General features: G+C 42.4%; 1 protein-coding gene across 3 annotated transcripts in view; it reads right to left on the bottom strand.

Annotated features, from left to right (window-relative positions):
* PTPRM (protein tyrosine phosphatase receptor type M) overlaps positions 1–23,394 on the bottom strand; it is a 657,833-nt gene that overhangs the window by 208,150 nt on the left and 426,289 nt on the right. For all 3 annotated transcript variants that reach the window (XM_052660546.1, XM_052660547.1, XM_052660548.1), the window contains exon 14: positions 932–1,064. In XM_052660546.1, coding sequence (XP_052516506.1) covers positions 932–1,064 — 133 coding nt within the window. The remainder of the gene's footprint in view (positions 1–931; positions 1,065–23,394) is intronic.

Raw genomic sequence — 23,394 nt, 5'->3', positions numbered from 1 at the left:
TCTTTGCATGTATATATATGTGTGTGTGTATATATATATATGTATATATTCAATATATTCTTTTTCATGTTCTTTTCCATTATGGTTTATCACGGGATATTGAATATAGTTTCCTGTGCTATACAGTAGGATATAATTGTTTATAACTAATTTTAAACTACATAAAAAATGGATTATTTATCTTACTGCTTTTTGCCATCTATCTTTTATGTTGATCATTTTACATAAACTGAACACTGTATTATTAAGCAAGTTCTCACTTCCACAAGACAAAAGAGATTGTGTATTTTTCATATATTGGAGGCGATGATTGCTTTCTGCAGCCATACGTGTTTTTCTCCTCCCTTGACCACCCCTGGCTAGAAAAGGCAAGCTTACTACACCCAACATGTTACCGTCCTTGTCCTTATGTGTCCACGCCCTGAGTCGCTGTCTGTCTGATCCTGAGAGTCCCTCTCTCGTGGCACATTGTGCTGTTTAATTCCCTGACATGGTGCCTGCACATAACGCAGGGCCAAGAAACTCTCCGTCATTGACATTATCTTCCTTATCATGAGAAGGAGAAGTCTCTTTTCTTGTATTCCCCAAGATCTATTCTGTTGGTAATAAGTATTAATACTGAACATTTCCTGGTGAACAAGTGATTTTACTGATTCTGCTGAGCTTTAAGTACCAACTGGTGGGTAGACACCTGATCCTTAATGCTGACCTGGCACAAGAAGCTCTTCACAGTCACACAAAATCACAGCTGCAGCCTCCAAATGTTTTCCCATAAGCTTGACTGCTACATGATGCAAAATACGAACCACCAGAGCCACAGGTGTGGCTTGGTCATCCAAGACAACGGACTAACAGAACACTTTCATGCACGAGAAGCCTCTTGGCCAACAGTGGGCCAGAAGCACCTGCATGGCAACAGCCAGGGGCTCACCTTTTCTTCATCACCAGCACGACCCCAAGAAATATGATCACGAACAGCAGGATGCCAGCGATGACCCCCGCAATCTTGACTGTGTGGTCTGTTTGCTTCTCAGGTTCTGGGACTGGTTTTGGAGTGGCGGCTCCTGCAGGAGGTGGGGAGACAAGAAAAAAGACACGGTGGGTAAGGGAGAATAAAAACATTAGCTTTTTAAATTTTTGCCACCTTTAACAGAGTCGTAAGACTTATCGGAGCCAGCAGACAGACAGGCTTTGATTTTTTTTCAGCAGCTTTCACAGGCGCTGAAAGGGGTGTAATTGTTCTCATTGTTCTTCCATATTTCACTAAACCCCAACACAAGTTGGAAAGCACACCCACGCCTGACCCTTTTATGAGAGACTCTTCTCAAAACACAGTTTTTAAAATATTTTTATTATCTCTATGGGCTCCCTGATCTTTCTGCCTTTTTAAAAACTTCCTAACAACACAATAGACATCCTCAGCCTTTATCCAAATTTGATTTGCTGGAACATTTCCCCCAATTATTTTTCATAAATGAAGCAGTAATTCCATAACATATTAGCCCAAACACCTGGAGAGGGGAGATAAGCTCACTTACTGTGCATTTTACCAGCAATTGTTTTTTTTGACACAATACAGATATTCTGCCCCCGTCGACACCCCCGCCTTTGAAAAGCTAAATCTAGGTCACATCTGGTAGGCAAAGACTCCTTCTAAGCAATTATTCACAAAGTGGGAAGCAACCAACAATCACACTACTGTCGCCCACATTTGGTAACTGTTTAAATGAGATAACCAGGGCCTGCCAGTGGCTACTGTCTTAGCTCTCCCAATTCCCAAACACTGTCCGTCCTGTTTACGGCGTAATGCAATGGAATGTCAAATCTGTGTCTGATGAGATATCCATTACCTCTGCTAAATGAGCTCGGGATGAACAATATTAGGATTCTAATGTTCTATTCACTAAACAGAATCCACTTTCTAAGGGCTTCTCCCTTTTTCATCAGAACATGACCGCCCTCAGCATCTGAGCCATCACATCCCTCTCCCTACTGATATAGCTCATTGGGAAAGTGGAGACTTTATGTTCAAATCTCCCATTTTCTTCTTGTTGGTAAAAGTGAAATTAACACTGACTTTTGGTACCAGCCCTTTCTACCCTTCCACTGGGTTTTGCATTTATGGTTCATCTGATTCTTGAAAAACTTAACCATCATTGTGTCCTATGCGCTCCACATGGGGCTTGATCTGAGTCACAGCAGGGAAGTCAGGGGTCAGACTATAAACTTGCCATCTGTTTCCACTGGGAATGTATAAACGCTTCTTTAAAAAGTTATTCATATTTAGATTTTATATGAGACTCTGGACCCTGAACATGGCTGTGGCCCTCAGATAGATGACTGGTCAAGATCAGAGAAACACAAGGCAGGAGACACCATAGCCTGAGGTTCCACCCACGTGTCCTTTCTAGTCCAATCAACAGGAGCAAGGAGAGTAGTCGTGATGCAAAAACCACACCTTATTAATACAAGCCCTTCCTGATAGAATGACTCTTTACAGAACAATTTTATTTCTGACCACTTCAGGGAGATGTCCTGCTATTCTGTTTGAAAGAATGTCCCTTGAACAGGTGTCAGATGAACCTTGAAGATACCACGGTTACCATTTTTTATTGTAATTACATCTGAAGTATACACCCCCATATTGGAACACATAGCCAAGTGGTAGGTTTGGAGGATAGTACTTCTTTAACTAAACTGCTTAAATGTGTCTGTTTTAAACAATGAATAATAGGCGAAAACAGCTATCCACGTAAAAATAACATAGCTCAAATTTACGAAACTGACAAAAAGCCCAATGGTTTTCAATTTTGATTTTTAAAATATAATTTGAAAACTTAAAAAAAAATCTATTTGGTTTTATTCTTCCAAATGTTGGCACACTGGGAGCCACTCCATTTATCTCACTAGAGGCAGATTACAAGTTCTCCAGGTATACTTTCTCCCATCCAAGTACTAACCAGGCCAGACCCTGCTTTGCTTCTGAGATCAGATGAGATAGGGTGTGTTCAGGGTGGTATCGGAGAAGGCAATGGCACCCCACTCCAGTACTCTTGCCTGGAAAATCCCACGGATGGAGGAGCCTGGTGGGCTGCAGTCCATAGGGTCGCTAAGAGTTGGACACGATTGAGCGACTTCACTTTCACTTTTCACTTTCCTGCATTGGAGAAGGAAATGGCAACCCACTCCAGTGTTCTTGCCTGGAGAATCCCAGGGATGGGAGAGCCTGGCAGGCTGCCGTCTATGGGGTCGCACAGAGTCGGACACGACTGAAGCAACTTAGCTGCAGCAGCAGCAGCAGGGAGGTATGATGGTAGACGACTTTCTAAACAAATGATTCTCTAAGATTTTTTATAGCTAAATTTGGCCAATAAATACTCAGGGAATAAATTATTTAGAAAAACTGGATATGGCTTAAAAATTTAAATATAAACAATTACAAGGATTGTAAACACTCCATGAGAAGAGCTGGTCGTGTTAATGGTCTCATGTCTGCTTCTGTTAACTAAACAACTAGTCTCATTGTACTTTAGCCTCTTCTTGAAGCTCCGTGAGAACCGGGGTGTGACTCTGCCCATCCTTGGGAGAGACATCAGCCCAGCGATGCCTCATTTCCTGTAGCAAACAGGAGAGTGTACTGCTGTGCAGCCGGCGAAGCTCAGCATCGTCGTTCCTTAGCACTTATTCAACTTGTTTCATGTTGAAGGCCAAGGAAATGCAATGTTCAGCCTCCACAGGACACAGGGGCAAGGTGATAATGGCAGGAATCGTGCAAAATGGGGGAGCAACTCAAAAAGGGCGAGGAGGGCTGCCCTGCAGGTTTCCCCACACAGTCACTGGCTTACTACCTGGGTGAAGGGGCTGAGTGAGGAGTCTGGGTTTACAACTACGCTGGAGAAGCACCAACATAAACACAAACTGGGCTGAAATAAATCACGACCCCAGGACAATCTCATGGAAGTGTGTCATTAACTGCAGGTGCCCTCGGGGACACACCATCCCTGCCTTCTCCGTGCTCTGCCCTCCATCCTGCCTGAAATGGACCTCCTTCTGTCCCTCCCCCTCAGGACGCGCTTCTCTCCCCTTTGTCCCTTTGGAAACCTGGGGCTGTGACCTGTCAGTCAGCCACAGTCAGGATAATCTGTGACAGAATGTGGTTGCAGTTGGTAGCTTGTTTCTGTCCCCCTGGGGCTTCCCTGGTAGCTCAGTTGGTAAAGAATCCACCTGCATTGCAGGAGACCCCGGTTTGGTTCCTGGGTTAGGAAGATCTGCTGGAGAAGGGATAGGCTACCCACTCTGGTATTCTTGGGCTTCCCTTGTGGCTCAGCTGGTAAAGAATCTGCCTACAACATGGGAGACCTGGGTTCAATCCCTCAGTTGGGAAGATCCTCTGAAGAATGGTAAACGCTACACACTCCAGTATTCTGGCCTGGAGAATTCCATGGACTATTTAGTCCATGGGGTCACAAAGAGTCAGATGCGACTGAGCTACTTCACTCACTTCTTTCCCCCTTACCCAAATCTACAAATGTAACAGTGTAATTTACAAACTGCTTGGCAAGAGGTTTTTTTTTTTAAACAATATTTTTCCCTTGTCTTGTTATTTTCGTGCCAGGCTTCTAATGTTACAACCTTTCATTCCTTTTTTTTCTTGGTATAAATTCGAATTCTTCATGGAAAGGCTTTTTTTTTTTTCTCTTCTACTGTGCATTCCGCTTAGAGGTTACTGCACGTGTCTGCACGTGTAGCTCCTTTTGAAGAGAATAAATTCATATGTATGCATCTAAAAGTGTGTATTATGTGGGCTTGGACATAGTCACTAAAATGATAAATATGCTAAATATTTCAGGGGGAAGGAGGGTGAATATCACCTCCACGGATGTGCAGGCTGCTGACTCCTAGTGACAGCACCAGGTGTACTGTTCTAATGACCAAGAAGAGCTTTTCGAAAAAAAAAAGGATGGTGTTCCAGTGAACCTGCGCTATTTAAGGTTTCAGATGTAACATCCAAAGTGAAAAAAATCTCAAAAGAAAAGGAGTGATTATCCACGGCAGTGGTTGATTGGTTTTCAACTTGGCAGGAACCAGTCTGTCTTGGCCCAGTGTTGGATGCTAAATTCAGAAACAGAAGCTCGCCAGGTTGAGAACTCGATGTACTCAGCCATTGGCTGTAGGGTCTGGGCCCAGTTCTGATCACTACACAGACCATACACACTTCCCCTGGAGGCCCACGATGCCAGCCCAGCAGGATATGAAGTAGGTGTTGGGCATAAAGTGGAGAAATCTAGACTTGGGGCAAACATTTGGGAGTTTCCAGGTGATATTTAAAGCCATGAGACTTGCAGGAGAGTGCTTGGGAGGTGAACTGAGAGGGTGGGTCATAAGGACGGCCAGTAATGGGGACAAAAAGGAGCTGCTGATCTAGGGAGGAGGGAGAGGGAGGAGGAAGTCAGTGTGATACCGAGCCAGAGAGGAGTGTGGGGATCCAGGGAAACTGCTCTTTTTTAATATGGGAGAAATGAGGGCATTTTGAATGGTGATGCTTCTGGACCCCTGGAGGGGAAAAAGTTGATGATGCAGGAGGGAAAGGAGATGCCTGTTGGAGTAATGACCTTGATGGGACAGGAAAGGATAGGCCTGGAGAGGGTCGTACAGAGAGGTAAGGGGATGAGGGCCTAGGGAAGATGGGGGAGCTGGACATCAGGGCTTTCTGAGAAAAAGGGCCTCATGAGATGACTCATGGTGATCTCAAAGCAAGTGGCGACGGAGATGTGAGGGTTGCGGTGGGGCTGGGAGTTTATCCAGGAGCACAGAGCAGGCCCCCTCCTCCCTCCTCATAACTAGAAGAAGAAGGAGACGGGAAGAGGAAGAGAAAAGGCAGAGGGTGACATGGCTCTGAGTTCCATCCTAAGTGATCCATGAGCCATCAGAAGTGGGAGCGTCCCTGGGACAGACACGGAATGGATGCTTGCTTGACCCATCCCTGGGACGCAGTCAAGCCTGGTTTTCAGTCTCAAATAAACAGCTCCTATTGTGCGTCAGGTCCCATAACAAGGCCCTGCAGGACACTCGAGATGAATAAGACAAGTGACAGTTCACCTTTCTCTGCCAGACACAAGAGGCTGAGAGAGGGACCATGCCTGAGCTTCAAAACCCAACTGGAGGAGAGAAGGACAGTCCATGTGGAGAGCAGTGAAGGCTACTGCCTCCCTGGGCCAGGGGCCTCCAGTGTCTGGCCCAAGGGGGTGACTGGAACTACAAAGAGGCAGGGGCTCACAAAAGGCGCCCACTGGCCACACACAGGTCCTCTAGCCTTAGAGCCGGGCACTGGATGCCAGCACTGCTCAGGGAAGAGCCTGGCCTGCTTCCTGGGGGCAGAACTGGAGTTTGGGTTCAATGCCTGCACTGAATTCAAACAACAAAATACTTCATTCTCACAACGTGCAAGACCGAATACCAAAATTCCACTTGGTATTTGTGGTTGGGGGAGAGAAAAAAGGGTCAGGAACAGCCATCCTGGGAAGGTGCTGAAAAGAGAAACAGGAGGTTGAGAAACCTTATGAGAAAAAATGAAATGGAAACGTGAGGATATTGTTTCTCAGAGTGTTTCAAAGAGCACTGGTCCTCCAAGATGTTCTAAAATGTCCATCGAGGAAGCCTCAGCCATTCTGGACTAGCATTTTATGACTTTATGGAATACAGAATCTATTTCAATTAATTTTCATAGTATTTTTTTCACCTTTTGCAGAGATCTTTTCTTTTTCTTAAAAATAGCAACACCCAGTTTTAAAGATTATTGCAGTTCACTCAAGTCTTATTGCTCATAAAATTAGAATTCCTTGTCATCTCTGTTTGGCTTTTCTGGCTGTACCTTGATATTATTATATATAATCACGAAATATCTCCAAGATTTTTCAGTTAAATTACACATCACTGTTTCTCTTTCTGGGAATACAAAGTCAATCAGCACCCCCGGAATAATCTCTGTTCACATTTTATGTATTGTTTGTAACCTGATTATGCTTTTGAATTTATAACTCTTCCCTCGTACCTAATTTCCACTGCAGGGCGCACAGAGCATGTACAACGTACAAGTAATAATCAGAAACATAATTTTTCATATAAAACTGAGACGCTGGATTGTTTGATATATACTGTCTCTAAAAAATTAATCTACTTTTTTATTTTTGTTCTAATTTCATGACAGTTACTGCTCTCATTGATTGATGGGTCTACATCCTGTGGGTAAGATGATCTATCAAATCCTGATCACTTATTCTCTGGGCACTAGAAGTTTCCAGAGAATTATGAGTGCCATTACGGGTCTGATGAAATGGCTTTATTTCTTCCATTTGCATGTCTCAAATCATGGTCAAGTAATAAAATGAGTGAACTGCTTGTCAATAAGATGGCATCAGCTGTGTTCACCTTTCATACAAACTGAATAATCAATAAAGGGAATGTGAATGGGTGATTTTGAGGATACTATCAGTTCAGAGTATATATTTCCAACAGCTTGTTTGAAACTAAACTTTGAAGGCATTAAAACAAAACTCTATCTTGGGTTGAAGGATACTCACCTAATACCAGGTCAGTTTACCTCCCTACCCAATCTCTAAAAATTTAAAACACATTGTATTTTCTCCATCTCTCTTCCCACTGTGACAGACCTGGTTTATTTCTTTTCTGTATTTTGTACTTGTCTCCTAGGGAGATATCCCATCTAGCCTCTTGCACACTGATTTTCCTAAAGAACAGGCCTAATCAGCTCACTCTTTCATTTAAAAAACAAGACAAAACCCCAGAAGCCTCCAAATGCTTATTTCAAAAGGCAGCTGGGCCTCCCATTAGCTGACTCCCAACTCTTTTCCAAACTTTATGCTTCTTCTCTTTTGACTTTCCTGCATCCACCTGTGCTCCAACCAAACAGAGATGCCCAGTACTACCCTCCCCCTCTAGCTCCACAGCCAACATCTCCCTTCTCAGGACCTTTGTTGCTGCTCCGTGGACCCACCCCCTCTCATACATCATAGATTCATAGAAGGCCTTTGAAGTCCTGCCTGTCTCTCAGAGGCCAGTGAGCCCAGCACTGTCCCTGTGGCTTTGCAGGAAGTATTCTCTCTCCTACTGAACTGCTAGAGCACCTCCTTGTCACCCCTCTTGACTATTTCAACTGCAAGTTCCATTCTTTTGCTAAGTCCTTTATATTACATCTTAACATAAGTTCCTTGGGACAAAGCTGGTTTTAGTTTTTAGTCTTCACATGACCTCGCCCAGCAGCTTCTGATGTGTCTGAAGTTCATGCTGAATCAAAGCTCTCTCACAATAAATCTCACTTTAATTTTTCTTTCTTTCTCATTTGCACTCTTTTCATAGCCAGTCTATTCTTCCTCCATTTGCACTAGAGTTCCCAGACATAGGGCGATGGGTATAAAAGGAAAGAAAACAGAGGGAAAACCAGAAGTGTAAAGACAAGTCCTATTTTGTGGTCTTTCCTCTGCCTATTCTTAGCATTTATCGAGGGCTTACTAAGACAAATGGGGTCTGTGGCTGCCTTTAGATGACCTTCCATGGCCATTAAGACAATACCCCGAGAAAGACAGGCCATCCGGGCCTGGGCTCCAGGGACTGTGCCTGAGACAGCCAGGCACAGGTGTTCCTCAGGAGGCCGATGACAGATAAAAGTCTTTGCCAGTAAATTTACTGACCAAACTTTCATCAATGATAAAATGAGATTACTAGAAAGAAAGAGCATGAAAATAAATACTAGTGGCAAAATGTTATATTTCCAGCACCAAAGCAGTGAAATATATATCCATCAATGACGAGAAAGTTAACTGGGTACATATCAGGGAGATAGGAAATGAGTATCTGTCAACAATAAAGCGTTATGAGCTCAATATTTGTAATGATTAAGTAGCTGTAGACCATTTTTCATGATCATATGTCGAATTTGTTTTAGAAGTCTTTAAAGGAGCCAAAATTTATGCTGGAGAGTAATTACAATGGTCTGGGACTTTTAAGAAAGCGAAAAAGGAGAAATTTCTATAATGCTACTATGATTAAAATTATTGTAAGTTTATTTAATAGAATGTTTATATCATTCCTATGACCTTACTTTGGAAGCATTTTCTAACTTCTTTGTTACTCAGAGAAGAAATAAGGTAGAAATCTGAAAATTCCCTTTTTTAAGACTTTAAACTGGCCAAAAAACACACATAACTCATGCTGATGTAGTGTGTGCACACACATATTTGTATGTAAATATACACCAATATCTAAAGAAATTATTCAAAGACATACAAGAAGTACCCACCAAACTGACAATATCACATGCTTTTTATCATGTTTCCTGTGAAGTTAGACACAATCTTGAGTAAAAAACAACAAAAACCACCACAAGGACAGTACATATGCAAAAATTCCAGACAAAAATTGGTATGCTAATGTGTTTTGACCAAGAACTCTAACTTGAGTAAACTGTTATAATTAATAATAGGCCACAATTAATAACTACATCATTAGCAATACCAATAATACATTATAAGATTAAACTGAATATCAATTACAGTGCTAGGGTGATGTATGGCTTGGATGTTTACTGGAGGAAATGGGAAAACTCATCAGAGATCCTGACAGATGTGTTGAACACATGTCATTTATTAACTTCCAGGCAGGTGCCAGGCTGATTTTCAAAGATGTTTCTCAGAGATAGTCGCTCACTCTTCAAAATGAAAACAACATGTGGAAGAAAACTTATGTGGCTTCACCTTCCCTTGCCAACTGCTCCATATTTTTCCAACTTCATAGCAATTGTCTGAAAAAGGTACTCAGTGAGATGATCTATCATCCCTCTAGATAGAGTTCTGCTAAAGTGCATCGTCTAGGGCTCCCTTGAGAACCGGCGTAACCCAAGGACGAACACAAAGAGAGGTGTTCACATCGACACCAAGGACAGTGAGGAGGGGCGATGGAGCCCCAATGGCCAGGACAACAAAGGGGAGCCTGGCGCTTTATTCCGTGCACTGGGCCACAGGGAGGTGCAGAATAGGTTAGACACTGCTCTGGGCTATTACAGCTTCAAATAAAGCAGCTGTCTTTGAAAATGTGGTGATTTTTTTTTTTTTCCATCACTAGCATCATCACCACGGTCACCACTAGCAAGAGAATATAGCTTATATTCTGATGCACCTATATCTCAAAGGCAGGCAAGTGGGAAATACCACCCGTGGGGGAACTCATCACAGGTCTCGACATAAGAAAATAATCATATTCCTCCCACACTCTGGGGCTCCTGGAGACCCCAGCAGCCACATGGTATTCATGTAAATAATACCCTACCTAGCATCAAGAAAGCCATTCAATTTCTGGGAAGTTCAATTTTGCATTCAAGCTTGGGAAGAACAGTGGCCTGGAATAATTACCATGGGCTTCTGAAAGTCCTAGGAGGCATAAACAAGCCTTTATCAGGACAACAGTGAGTAACAAAGTCATGACAGAAAGTTACGAGCAACTGCCAACTCCTCTGCCTTGGCCCTGACTCAGCTGGTGAAAGGCCCTTTATATATGCCATGGGGGTAATTCTCCCACTGCCCCCACTGGGGTTAAGAAGCAGTATTCTCCATGTTTTATAGACATGGAAGCTGAGACTTGGAATTTTTCAGCCCAAGAAGTCTGAACTCACAACCTTGTATCTCAAGTAGATACTTTCTGAATTAGGTGTGTGGGATCCATACTTAGAGAACTGCCCTACTGAATCCAGGACAGAGACTCTGAGGCCCAGATTCCTGTTTGATGTGTTTGAAAACGGCCCTAGGAAGAGTGCCATGTGGTTCAGAAGATGACCTGGAGTCTAAACTCTAGGGCTTTCCCTGCTCCCTCCAAGCTGGTCAAAGGGAAGCCGTGACTCTTACAATGATCCACCATTTGTCCCCAAGAGTCAGGCGGGCAAGTATAAGCAGGAGCCTTATCTATGTGGTCAATCATTGGCTTCAAATTTCTTTGAAGTCTGTTGCTTGATTTTTTTGAATATAGCATGTAAACGTTGCCTGTTCCTCCATGATATACTGATGTTTAATACAAACAATGTTTTAAATGATTTACCATCAAGGAAAGTGGTACCTCCCACCCCCAAACCCAGTACCACCCCTTCTGGGGGCTTCTCCAGTGGCTCAGCAGTAAAGACTCTTCCTGCCAATGCAGGAGATGTGAGTCCAATCCCTGGGTTGGGAAGATCCCCTGGAGAAGGAAATAGCAAACCACTCCAATATTCTTGCCCGGGAAATCCCATGGACAGAGGAGCCTGGCAGGTTACAGTTCATGGGGTTGCAAAGATTCAGACACAACTGAAGCAACTTAGCATACATGCACACATGTGGTCTCTGAGCTAGAAAAGTCATGGCTTGAGAAGGAATCAGACATTCAAAGCCAAACCCAAGATTCTCGTACATGAAAATAATGACAATCCTAAAAGCAGTGCATGTGTGTGCCTGTCTGTTGCAGAGGTGGTGGTTAACAGGCTAGAATTTTAGGAGTCAGTCTTTTTATAGACTCCAGGTCTCCCTGTCAGCCCTCTGGAGACACTGATATTGAACAAGTTTTCATACTGATATCATCAAAAGGGTAAATAAGATGAGGCACTTGGATTGAAAGGACCGAGCTTTTTCAATTTTCTGGACTTTCCCTTGATTATTAATACGAGGTCAGCAGAGTATTTAAAACAATAATTCTCTCTCCAGAAAAGAGTTCTGTGTCTCTGAGCTCTATCTACCCTTTAAACTTTCTGGATTTGCTGCCTCAACATCTGGCTCTGTTAAGACATTGGGGGAAATTCTGAGTTCTTTTCCATTCTGACTCAATATATTGGATCACACCCATAAATACTTTAAAAAACCTTTCACAAATACTAAGTGTTTAACAGTATTCTGAAAAAGCTTATTTATAAGATAGACTAGTCCAAAGTCAACCAAAAAGCACAGCAGTAAGACATGGCCCTTTGCCTGCAAATTCTCAATGGGATTCACTGGTTTCTTAGACGTGAAGCTGTTGGAGTTCATCTTGATGCCTTCTGTTGTAAATTGTGGTATGTTTTTCTAAGGCAAGTGAAGGGCTAAAAATGAAAGTAGCACAATTGGTATCTATCAACAAGAGTCAACGAACAATTATGACGTTGTCTAGTTCCATGCTAGCCATTGAGGTAAAAGGAAAGACCTGGTAAAACAGCTATTGTCATTCAGCCTTAATAAACATTTAAAAAACATCCAAAGGGAAACTGGATGTGGGGTATATAGGAACTTTTTATTATCTTCGCAATAATCCTGTAAACCTAAAACTATTCTTAAAAAAAGTTTATTTAAAAAATAAATGAAAATATCCAGGCCTTTTCCATGTTTACTAACAACAAACATGAACCAATATAATTTTACTATAAAATTGATACTATATATTCCTTACAGGAAAGGCAAGACTAATTTAGCTCATTTACATAAAATCTTTCATGCAAAATCTCTGTTTTTTAAAACTACAAGCATTGTTTTCTCCCCAGTACTTTGCATCTTTTACCAAAATCTTCATTTATTTTAAGCTCAAACCTTTACCTTCAGCATTCATTTTGGATATGCATAATGCATGAGGTTAATAACAAAATTAAAAGGTAGATTTCCTAAAGTATAAATTCCAATTTATGCTTTTCAAACCAGGAAGCTCTGTGCCTTAAGCAAATAAAAGACACTTAAATGCATTGCTTTAGTTTCCTTTATCACACTGCTGATGGAAAGAGAAAACACAAAAGGATACTGAAAAATTAAATTGCTCTCTTGCTTTGAAAATCTTTTACATAGAAATTCCAAAGTGCATGTAGTAAAAATGGAAAAAGCAACATTATTTTAGTGCAATATATATCCTTTAAATTATATTATTTTTGAAACCAAATGCTTGACATTTGACTCAGTATTTCCTTACAAAAATGACAAGGAAAAAGGAACAGAATCTCCCATGGCAGTCCCGTATCCTCTCACCATTTTCGTGTAACTATACCATTTTATAGATGAAACTGCCACAGCGAAATGACAAATATAACACATAAAAGAACAAAAAAGGGCAATAAATCACCAGTGACACTACAGCCTATTAAAATGCATTCAGCTGGTGTTACAGGAAGAATGAAAATCTCCCTTCACTTTACATTATTCTCTCCGAAAAGAAAGTTTAGAATTCTCAAGCAACACTTCTAAGAGATGCTGAAATTCTAACCAAATTTCTCACATTAACTGTTCACATTGGCCTCCAAAACATACAGCACTGATACCCCTGGTTACTGTTTACTATGAAATGCCCAAGATGGGGCATGTGAATTGCTAATCCTCCCTACTGAAATGATACAGAATTTGAATAAAGCCAGGACACCTCACTAGCTGGAATACGGTAGGTCTTACTCAGCCACTATTTCCAATTATCAGCTTAATGAAGAGTTTGGCATTTTAATTCATAAGGAAGTCTAATGGAGGCATTTTCTTAGCTTAATTTTCTCCCAAAATTCCCTCGAAAGGTCAAGTTGAAGCTCCTGAGACTGAAAATGTCTCTGGAATCATATGATACTACATTTTAGAGCACAACTGAGTATATGTGTATGTTAACTTAGGTCATGATGCACTTATTGTATTACAAAGAGCCCAAGATACTGGTGCATTCATTGAAGTGGGATAATTACTGGACTTCTTATGTCAGTCTTAACAATGATGGTAAATATACGTAAAGAGTTCACATTACATTTCCTTGAATTCCCATCTCTTAACACAGAGCTGGTTACACATCAAGCTTTCCAAGGAGGTGAGAGGCTCTTCAATGTGATGGATGAATAAGAGGACCTCCGCTCCTAAAGCATCAATGGTAGATGCTCAGCCCTACAGCCAAGGGCTTCAGAGACTGAAATGCTGTGACTTACCTCTATCAGAATTAAATAAAAGTGCTGGATGAGAGTCTGGGCATTGGAGGCCCATGGGACACTCTGTACCTCCCTGGTCCTAGACCCGATGGCAGGGACAGGAGATCCTTTGTGGGGAATATTATTTTTTTTAAAGTGGTGTGGAAATTAGCTCACACCTGTCAGGCAATTACATCTTTTCCAAGTGAATTCATTTTATCAAAAAATGAGAGCTGGTCTCTGAGTGCCTTTCAAGCGCCCAGCTCTAAGTGGCAGGTTGTGGAAAGTATAAAGAGATATAAAATACAGCCCTTGGCATAGTAGATACAAATATTTCCACACCTATTTCATAGTAGACACAGGTAACTATCTCCAGTACAACACGTTGTAAGTCTAATGACTGAACTCTTGAAAGGGCCAGGTACAACTGTCTGCAGCTGAAGATAGTGAGATTTTATCTCAGGGCCTGAATATTGCTGAGCTTTATTATCCTTTTTGTTCTTGGCCACTTTTGATTCATACAAAGACCCCAGTAAACAGTGCTCAAAACACATGAAGTGGAGACCCGGGACCAGACGCTGAAGGAAACCACCCCATCTTGAAGGTCCACAAAGTGCCCCCATGCCCTATGTGAACCTGTGCCTGAAGTTTCTACCACATCTGCTTTCACGCTGATGATAGATGATCAATAACCCAGGGCAGGAACTCAGACTGAATCGGCTTCCTGGCATTTAGCTCTTCCAGTCACATCGGCTGTCTGCTCTTTTCCTCCACTCCTGCTCACAAAGGGCACCAAGAACCCACTGGCTGGGTCTGAGGCAGAGGACAGGTGCAGCCAGAGACTGGGAACAAGATGGATAACGCTGGTGTGAGTGGGTCGGCCTCTCTCCAAACAGTGACATGAAAGTGAAACCTTTCTATGACTTGTGCCAAAAGAAAAGGCTGATTAAAACTGCTTTTGTAAACGGGCTGAAAAACCATGAGTCTATTTTATTTGCAATGGAAAGGGCGACTAAATTAGAAATGTATACTACAGGTGAGAACTGACTATATGAGAGTATGGCCTTTCTGAAAGAAAAGAAACTGCTTATCTAATGATGAAAAAGTAACTGCTTATCTAATGATGAAAGCAGCCTAACTGCTTGTTTCTCTGAAAAAAAGCTGGACCTCCATCCTGAACACACTTCAGCCCAACTCTGGAGAAATTTCTAGGTGGATTCAAGAGCCAAGCAGAGAAAATACCTAAAATTCAGGGTCCCAGCTGGCTGACCTAAAGGATGAGGAGACTTCTCAGGCAGAAAAGCTCTGGAGGGGCCGGAGCCGGCGATGTCGGGGGGTGGGGAGCCTCTGCCACTGCTTAGGCAGGGGGCGGTCACTGAGGGCCAGGTCATGGTACAGACTCTAGAACGAGTCAGCCTGTTCCTGCTGTTTCTCCAGCAACACTTGAAAGGACAAGTAGCCAAGAAGGCAGGCTGTGGGGTTACCTTGGGAGTCAGTGAACAGGTGGAGTCAGACCTCTGCCAGCATCTAGAACAGAAGGTCCTCCATAAACAAACACTGCAGCCTTTTTGTTCCTCAGCGGGGACCTGCTTTACTAGCTTCCATGTGTTATGTGTTGTTCAGCTGCTTAGTCGTGTCTGACTCTGTGATCCCATGGACTGCAGCACACCAGGCTTCCAGGTCCTTCATCATCTCCCTGAGTTAGCTGAAATTCATATCCATTGAGCTGGCTATCTCTCTGAGTTTGCTCAAACTCATGTCCATTGAGTTGGTGATGCCATCCAACCATCTCATCCTCTGTCGCCCCCTTCTCCTTCTGTCCTCAATCTTTCCCAGCATCATGGTCTTTTCCAATGAGTCAGCTCTTTGCATCAGGTGGCCAAAGTATTGAACCTTTAGCTTTAGCATCAGTCTTTTCAATGAGTATTCAGAGTTGATTTCCTTTAGGATTGACTGGTTCAATCTCCTTGCTGTCCAAAGGACTCTGAAGAGTCTTTTCCAGGACCACAGTTCAAAAGCATCCATGTGGTATGCTGCTGCTGCTGCTGCTAAGTCACTTCAGTCATGTCTGACTCTGTGCGACCCCACAGATGGCAGCCCACCAGGCTCCCCCATCCTTGAGATTCTCCAGGCAAGAACAGTGGAGTGGGTTGCCATTTCCTTCTCCAATGCATGAAAGTGAAAAGTGAAAGTGAAGTCACTCAGTCGTGTCTGACTCTTAGAGACCTCACGGACTGCAGCCTACCAGGCTCCTCCATCCATGGGATTTTCCAGGCAAGAGTACTGGAGTGGGGTGCCATTGCCTTCTCCGATCCATATGGTATATATGACATTAAAAAACAAGATCTCTGTCTGCTTTAAGAGTCACATGAAGGAGAAAGAGAAATTCCTTGGGGCTTATTTCATGAGAGCTTTGCTGATATACTGACATACTGACATGATGATATACGGCCAAAGCCTAGCCAGACTCTTCTGAGTCCCTCTGCCACAAAAGGAATATGTGTGTCCTGAGGATGATGTCCAGAAAAGGCTGATCACATACTCTCATGTCTTTTTCCATGTGTCACCAGTCCAGTGAGTCACTGCTGCTCCCTCGGGAAGGAGGGGGAGTGACAAGGATGCTGCTCTGGGACAAAACCCCAGGAGGCTCCTCTGAGTCTCTTCCCACCAGGCCCCCACTTGGGCCCACAGAGACTTGAACAAAGACGAACATAATTTCTAAGGCAGCATCCCTTGGGAACTCTAGGCCCCTCAAAGTGCCTGCCTCAGAAACTCAAGGCTGCCCGAAGAACTGACTATGGATTCCAGAGACCCCTAAGGACAGCGCCCCAGCTCCTAGCTTCTGTGCAATGAGAGAAGCCTGACAGACGCCAGTCAAATGGTGCCAGATGGTGTCACATGGACCAACGTTTCATCTCCCTGACCCTACTGAGTTCCCATCACCTGCTCCCCACTCTCTCATCTTCCTTGTAAAGTCCCAGTCACCTCGGAACAAGTCAGACTGGAGCTCAGCTGAGTTCCTTACAAATTAGTAGTTACTGAATAAAATCTGTTTTCACCACTCTGGCCGATGCTGGGCTGTGTTTATCTTTGACAGTACAGGCATCTGGTATATGTATCTTTTTCAAAAACTTCAAATTTTATGTAGAAATAACTGTTGGCTAGTTCTCTATTATGTTTAGTACTAATTATATCTAGCAAGTAATTCTTCATGGTCTGACATATCTCAATTGTACTCAAATCCCAGAAGTCACTTTGTTTATAAACACTCTACTATATGGATCTTATCATTTTAAGATGTAGGGTGCCCGGAGCCAGCATGGGAGATCCCACCCATAACAAGGTCATGTGGAAGAGACCTGACAAGCAAGGCGGATCAGGACTCGAGGGACCCCCCAGACCTGCTCAAGCATCTAACCCCAAACCAGAATTGGTCTGTCTTACTATTTTATGCCTTTCACCAACTCTTCTGACATTAACAGGGGGCCATCCCTGACCACCTTTCTCTGGAAAAAGTTAACTTAGGGCTTTAGTTAATAAGTCTTCTGGACATGAAAGGAATATTTCAATATTAACCCCCCTGTTAGCATTCTAGCTTGCCTGACAGGTTTATCCAGACTCTTGCAGCTACGCATGTGATTATTCAAGCCTCCCAACTGTGAGAGGCACGGGAAGCCTAAAACATTCTAAAAATATAGAGCCTTTCAGAGAGTTAAAAGCTATTAGAATAGTGCTGGTGTAGGATTTCATTGTTGAGCCAATGCTTGCTGCTAAGTTCCCATATCTCTTATCCACTGTGCACCTGGGAGTGCATTAGTTAACATAGTTGGAATGTAAGAAAAACAAGTGTAGCCTTGAAATTAACCATATCAGACCTTTGAGCTAACTGGTTCTTTCTTTGTTGTAACTCACTGCACCTTTGCTCCATGAGAATGTAACTCTGTTTAATACTTTCTGAGGCTGACATAGATTACAAATATAAAGAAAAAACACTTTGAGGGAAAATAAGTTTTCTGGTTGAGCAGCCTTTATCAAAAGAGGGTCATAAAATGTTCACAGGCCTCCAAGGCCAGAAGATAATGCACACAACATTGTTTACGGGAAAGGTATGCAGAAAAAATCCTGGTTTTGATGAAGACAAAACAGATGTAATGTTTGGGCTGACTCTGTATGACTTTGCATCTTTCATTTCCCTCTATGTACAAGTCAAGGTATAAAAGCTTCCCTGAAAAATAAAGTGACGGACCAGGACCGGTTTCAAGAAAGCCTGGTTCCCCCGTGTCTTTCTTTCTTTCTCTCTCTTACTCTCTCTTTCAGGCTGATCCCTTGGAGCACAAAGGCTCTCTGCGTTCACTTTCCTGCCTGGGCTTCTAAGACCTGAACGGGAAGGCGCTCTGCAACTTCACTCCCTCGGGAGACCGGGAGGGCACCTGCGGCCTATGTGAACAGAGCAAGTCCCTTGTCTTGGGGCTTTATTGGCTTTCCGTGTAAACCAAGGAATACCAGCCTCTTTCTCTCCTCTATTTTCTTATCTGCAACATTCTTTCTTTATCTCTCTCTAAATCTCTTCGCCAATGCCGTCACACTTTGGATACCCTGGATCCAACTGGGGCAGGACCCCGGCAGTAGGGCTTAACCTAAACAGATGATAAAAAGTATTTGTTGAAGGAACTCATTCTCCACAGCATCTCAGAGCTGACCAGGGTTTTAAATCTTAAACAGAAATATCTTAATATAAAATAAACAGCCTAGTTATTTATAAAGTGAAGTAAAAAAAAATCTTAAAGAGAAATATTTAGCATGTGCAGTTGTTACTTTCTTCCCAAAGCAGTTCTATATTACAGACAATTAATAAAGGAACTAAGAGAACCAAGTAGAAAGCAGAAGCATTTCCAGTTTCTAGAATTTTCTCTGTGTGCTCTCATTAGAGTATAAATTTTGAGGTAAGACAGGGCCTTTATTCCAATTATATATTCTGTTCCCTTTCACAAATCCCTAACTATAGTAGTTTAGTAAAGCATTTTTTTTAAAATTGTGTGTTATAACCCATTAGTGGGAAATGAAATCAGCTTAGTAGGTAGCAACTAAATTTTTTTTTTAATAAAGTTGAAACAGAATAAGACAGGACAGAATAGAACAGGTCAGAGTGCAGCTTATCCAGGTAGCAGCACTTGTAGGACAATTTCTAAACCTTTTGCTTCAGTTAAATGTCTGTGTCCATGTGTATACCAGTGGTGATGTATTCTTACAGTTGAATCAAAAAATTTTAATAAACAGTTGCAGTGTGATGCCAGACCAGCATCCTGCATCTGAGCTCCATTCATTTAGTGAATTAAACCAGCTAACACTCATGGGCTATTTGGTTGTGTCTGACATGGAGGTCAGTGGGTGGCTTATGTTCTCTGCGCAGAGAAGGAAGGGGGCATACTACCTACACTGGGGTGGACCAAGCCAGCATGGATTACATCCCGGGAACCAGGCTGTGGAAGACTCACTGTCTTATCACCATTTCCTTTACCTACAGCATCTGACAGCATTTGTAGCAGCAAAACATCAGCACAATTAAAACAAAACAGACCAGAAAACTGCTGAAGACATCATTCAGAATGCATCCCTTGTGATTTCCTGCTGACTTCTGGAAGGGCCTGCATTGATCTGGTAAACACTGCGTCAGAGATGTGAAAGATTCAGAAGAGCCCCATGGATCATTTTCTAAGCAACTCAACTCCACAAGAAAGACTTCAAAATTCCTGTCCGTTGCCCCCATTGCTACAAAGCTGTTGCCTCTTCTCAACTGTGCAACAAGCGTAAGAGTCATTTTTCATCCATAAAAACATGTGTGTGTAGGTTTTGGTGTCACGTGTGCAAATGTGTCTGATGCCAAGAGTCTGGGCAACCCTAGAAAGTAAATGTATTTGTGGGAGTCAGTGCCCTCCCTTGGCCTGGCACACAGAAGGTGCTCGATTAACGTCGATCAGTGATTGAATGACTGGGCTCTCAAGCTTGCAGTGCAACTCATGAATAAATCTATTAAAAATGACAGAGAAGACAAGCTACTTGCTATCCAGTGGATGAGCTGATGCAAATGGAAAAAGAAAAAAAAATTAATTGAGCCTGAATTTATCTGGGGAAGAGGAACCATCACCAACAGCAGCAGGAAGTACTATAAAAAATGACAAGAATAGTTCCGCACTAGTTTTGAGGGCTTATTCTAACACTCCGCCATTTACATCCCTAATAAACTAAAGTAAACGCTGGCAATCACCTGTAGCCCTTAAAAGAATAGCTACCATACACTTCAGCTACGTCTGTTTCCCCTGCAGACTAGTTCCAAAATAATAAGGTGCCCTGGATCTGAAAGCCTCGTGAAAGAGGCAGATTAATGAGGTGTCTTTTTAATCATGCAAGTTTTAGAAAGAACATGATATTCAAAATGTCCCTTACTTCATTCCTAGTAAACAATGGGCTAAACTCAAATGTAGCAGCTTTAGGGAAAATCTCAAAAAGGGTTATTTAACTGTATTTCCTACAGGTACTGGTTTTACAATAGTGGGGCTGACCTGTTTTTAATGTTTGCTGGCCAGAGACGGGTGCCAACTCAGACAATGGGGAGGTCAGACTTGCTGAAGAGCCCAGATTACTTTCCAGGTGACGGACACTGAACCCTATGCAGAGAACCATGGGCCAGGCCTGACATGTAAAGGTTTCCGGAGAAGATCTATATAAGAAAAGACATGATCTCCTAAGGAAATTTACTGTTGGGAGGAACATGTCACGCATTCAGGATAACAGCGTCTCTGTGACAGTAAGAACTTCACCCAGTAAAAGAAACCTGCTTAAAAGAAACTTGAAAGCCAAGGCAGCAGAACTTTTAACAAGTTTATAGCTTTTAGGCTCTGAAACAGAGGCCTGGAAATATGTATGGAATTATAGCAGGGAAAGAAGTAAAATTATCCTACATTTCTTTAAAAAGCAGTCTATAGTTTTCCTGAGTCTCAGCTGCTTGATTTTCTAAAATACTAAGCTCAGAGAACAGTTTAAACCTCCATCAAAAATTCTTACTATGAGTTAAGCTTTACTTTTTTTTCCCCCTGAATGGTAGGGTATATTCCTGAATTTCATATACACAAAACAGTTGCAGGAGTGGGAAATCCTGTGGAGAGCAGCTGTGTTTCTTACTTGGCTTGCGTCATGCCTACAACTCATGCAATGAACTCCCCCACTGGTGATGCTCTGAAAGCAGAGTTGAGTCCTGCCCACGTGCTGGTGTTAGAAATCTTGATGATGGCGTGCTTATCTTGCAGGACCAGAGCTAGTCTTCTGGCATGCTCTAACTACTCACCTTTGATGTGCAGGAATCTACCGGATTCCTTTCCTATGTGAGTTTATATGTTTGTCCACACACCTTTAGAGGGATGGACAAGCTAACGCCTGCTGGTATAAAGAAGCATGCAGTTCAATTATGTGACTCTCAGTCACTCAATTTTTTAAAAACTTCCATAAATTATTCAGTGCATTTGACTTGCAGATTTGTCTCTGCTGTCTATAAACAGTGTGCTTTGAAACAAGGATCTGTAAGGAATGCAATCGCCTCTGCTCTACTGGTGGGAACTCAAAAAGCCGTCTGAACAGCATCACCCAAACAGTTTCGAGTGGCTTCATTTAATGAAGGCAGATAAGCCTGTGGATTGCTAAATGTGTGTGCAAACTAGACCCTGTAAGGTGAAAACAGACCTCTCATGCTCAAATCTTGATGCCTTTCTAGATTAACATGGATAACTGGGGAAACATCTTTATGTGTTTTGATAAGAGATCGACTTTGATGGCACTGCCATGGCAAATCCAGCAAATTTCATTCCGTATAACGTTAAGCTAGAGAGGAGCATACCGACAGACAGACAGACAGACAATGAGGTCATGCGGCGGGGCTGTGCTGGATGCAGGGGACACAAGCGCACACAGAACAATGAGCACACCACGGCATCAACGCGGGCACACGTCGGCACCGAGAGTCGGAGACACTGTCAACAAGCCTTAGAGCGAAGGAGGAGATGCAGAGGGGAGACAAAGCTGAGAAAAATGAGCAGGAGATGGGCAAGATGACTCGTCTGTACTTGAACGTCTGACCTGTCAGCTGGTCGTCGCCTGCAGCAGGGGCGATGCGAATATGAGGTGTCGTAAGCTGAGTCACGATTATCGCAGCTATGGCAAAGGAAGATCCCCAGGTCAGCATGCATGAGGGAAGAAAAAGCCAGACTGAAGCTAGGCTAGCAAGGAGAATCTCCATCCGCATATCACAGCATCTCAACTCTCTTCCAACAACAACAAAAAGAGAAGGAGATGAGAAAACAACCACAGCGAGCTGTTGAATGTTCTGAATTCGTTTCCCTTAGACAGGCTTTCATCAGGCAGTTAGCTTTCTATATAGCTGCAAGCTTGGGCTGAGATTCTGGTTAAATTGACTATAGGAGAAAATAAAAACAAAAAGTAAAAACATTAACTCTGAAGAAAGAGCTAGACTCAATAGTGTCTTTAACTGCTACTGAGTAGAGGGTAGAAAGATTCATTGCAAATTCTGATGACCCAAACTTGCAGCTTTCAAAATGTATTAGGTTATTTAAAATTCTTCTGCTTAAGTCACAATATTTGCTCTTCTCGTTAAAATCACCTTTGTGGAGAATACTATCTTCTTTCACTAAAAACATTTTTATGTTGAGAAATTTCTCTGATCACTAAATTTTGTGTAGAGCATTTCCATTTAGGAAGTTTATTTTGTCACATTCAGGGAAAGGAAAAAAAAAAATGCATCTCAAAACACCAGTTGAAAACAAAAAGACTAATCATTGCCTTTGCTCTAGTTATCATGGTTGACATGTGACCAGAGGAGTGATTAAGAGCCTTGAAGCAGAGCAGGCGGGCTGCTCAGTTTGCCTAAACAGCTCAGCAGCTGAGTTTAAATGGTTAACATTTATGACACAGATATTGAAAAAAAAATTAAGAAAATTAAAATGTCAGTTCTAACATGATACAGCTGGAAAATGATGCAAAGAAAAAATACTGGAGAATTAAGGACAGGCTTACATGAACGATTACTAATTTACACGGAACAGCCTGGGTGCTGTTAGAAATGTGGCAATGCGTAAGGGCCATAGACCATCTACCATCTGCAGACAATTAAACCCCAAACTGCCAGTGCATAATATTTTGCAAGATCCCTCTGCACCGTTCAACTAGTGCTTCTCCTTATAACCAAACAGCAGCAGCCACTGGCTTTAAAAGTGGTATCATCATCTTTCACGTGTTATTAATGAAAACTTTTTAGTGTTGCTCAGTGATATGAATAAACTTAACAGTTTGGTCAGAGAAGGGAGAACTCTCAAAGTATTACAAAGAAATTTTTTTCTGGTTTGACACAGCATGTGACTTTGTGAATTGATGTAATGAATTGCACATAGTAAAATGATATTTCTAAG

This window comes from Budorcas taxicolor, chromosome 22 (genome assembly GCF_023091745.1).
Source record: "Budorcas taxicolor isolate Tak-1 chromosome 22, Takin1.1, whole genome shotgun sequence".
NCBI lineage: Eukaryota > Metazoa > Chordata > Mammalia > Artiodactyla > Bovidae > Budorcas > Budorcas taxicolor.
This window is presented reverse-complemented; position numbering and strand designations above follow the sequence as displayed.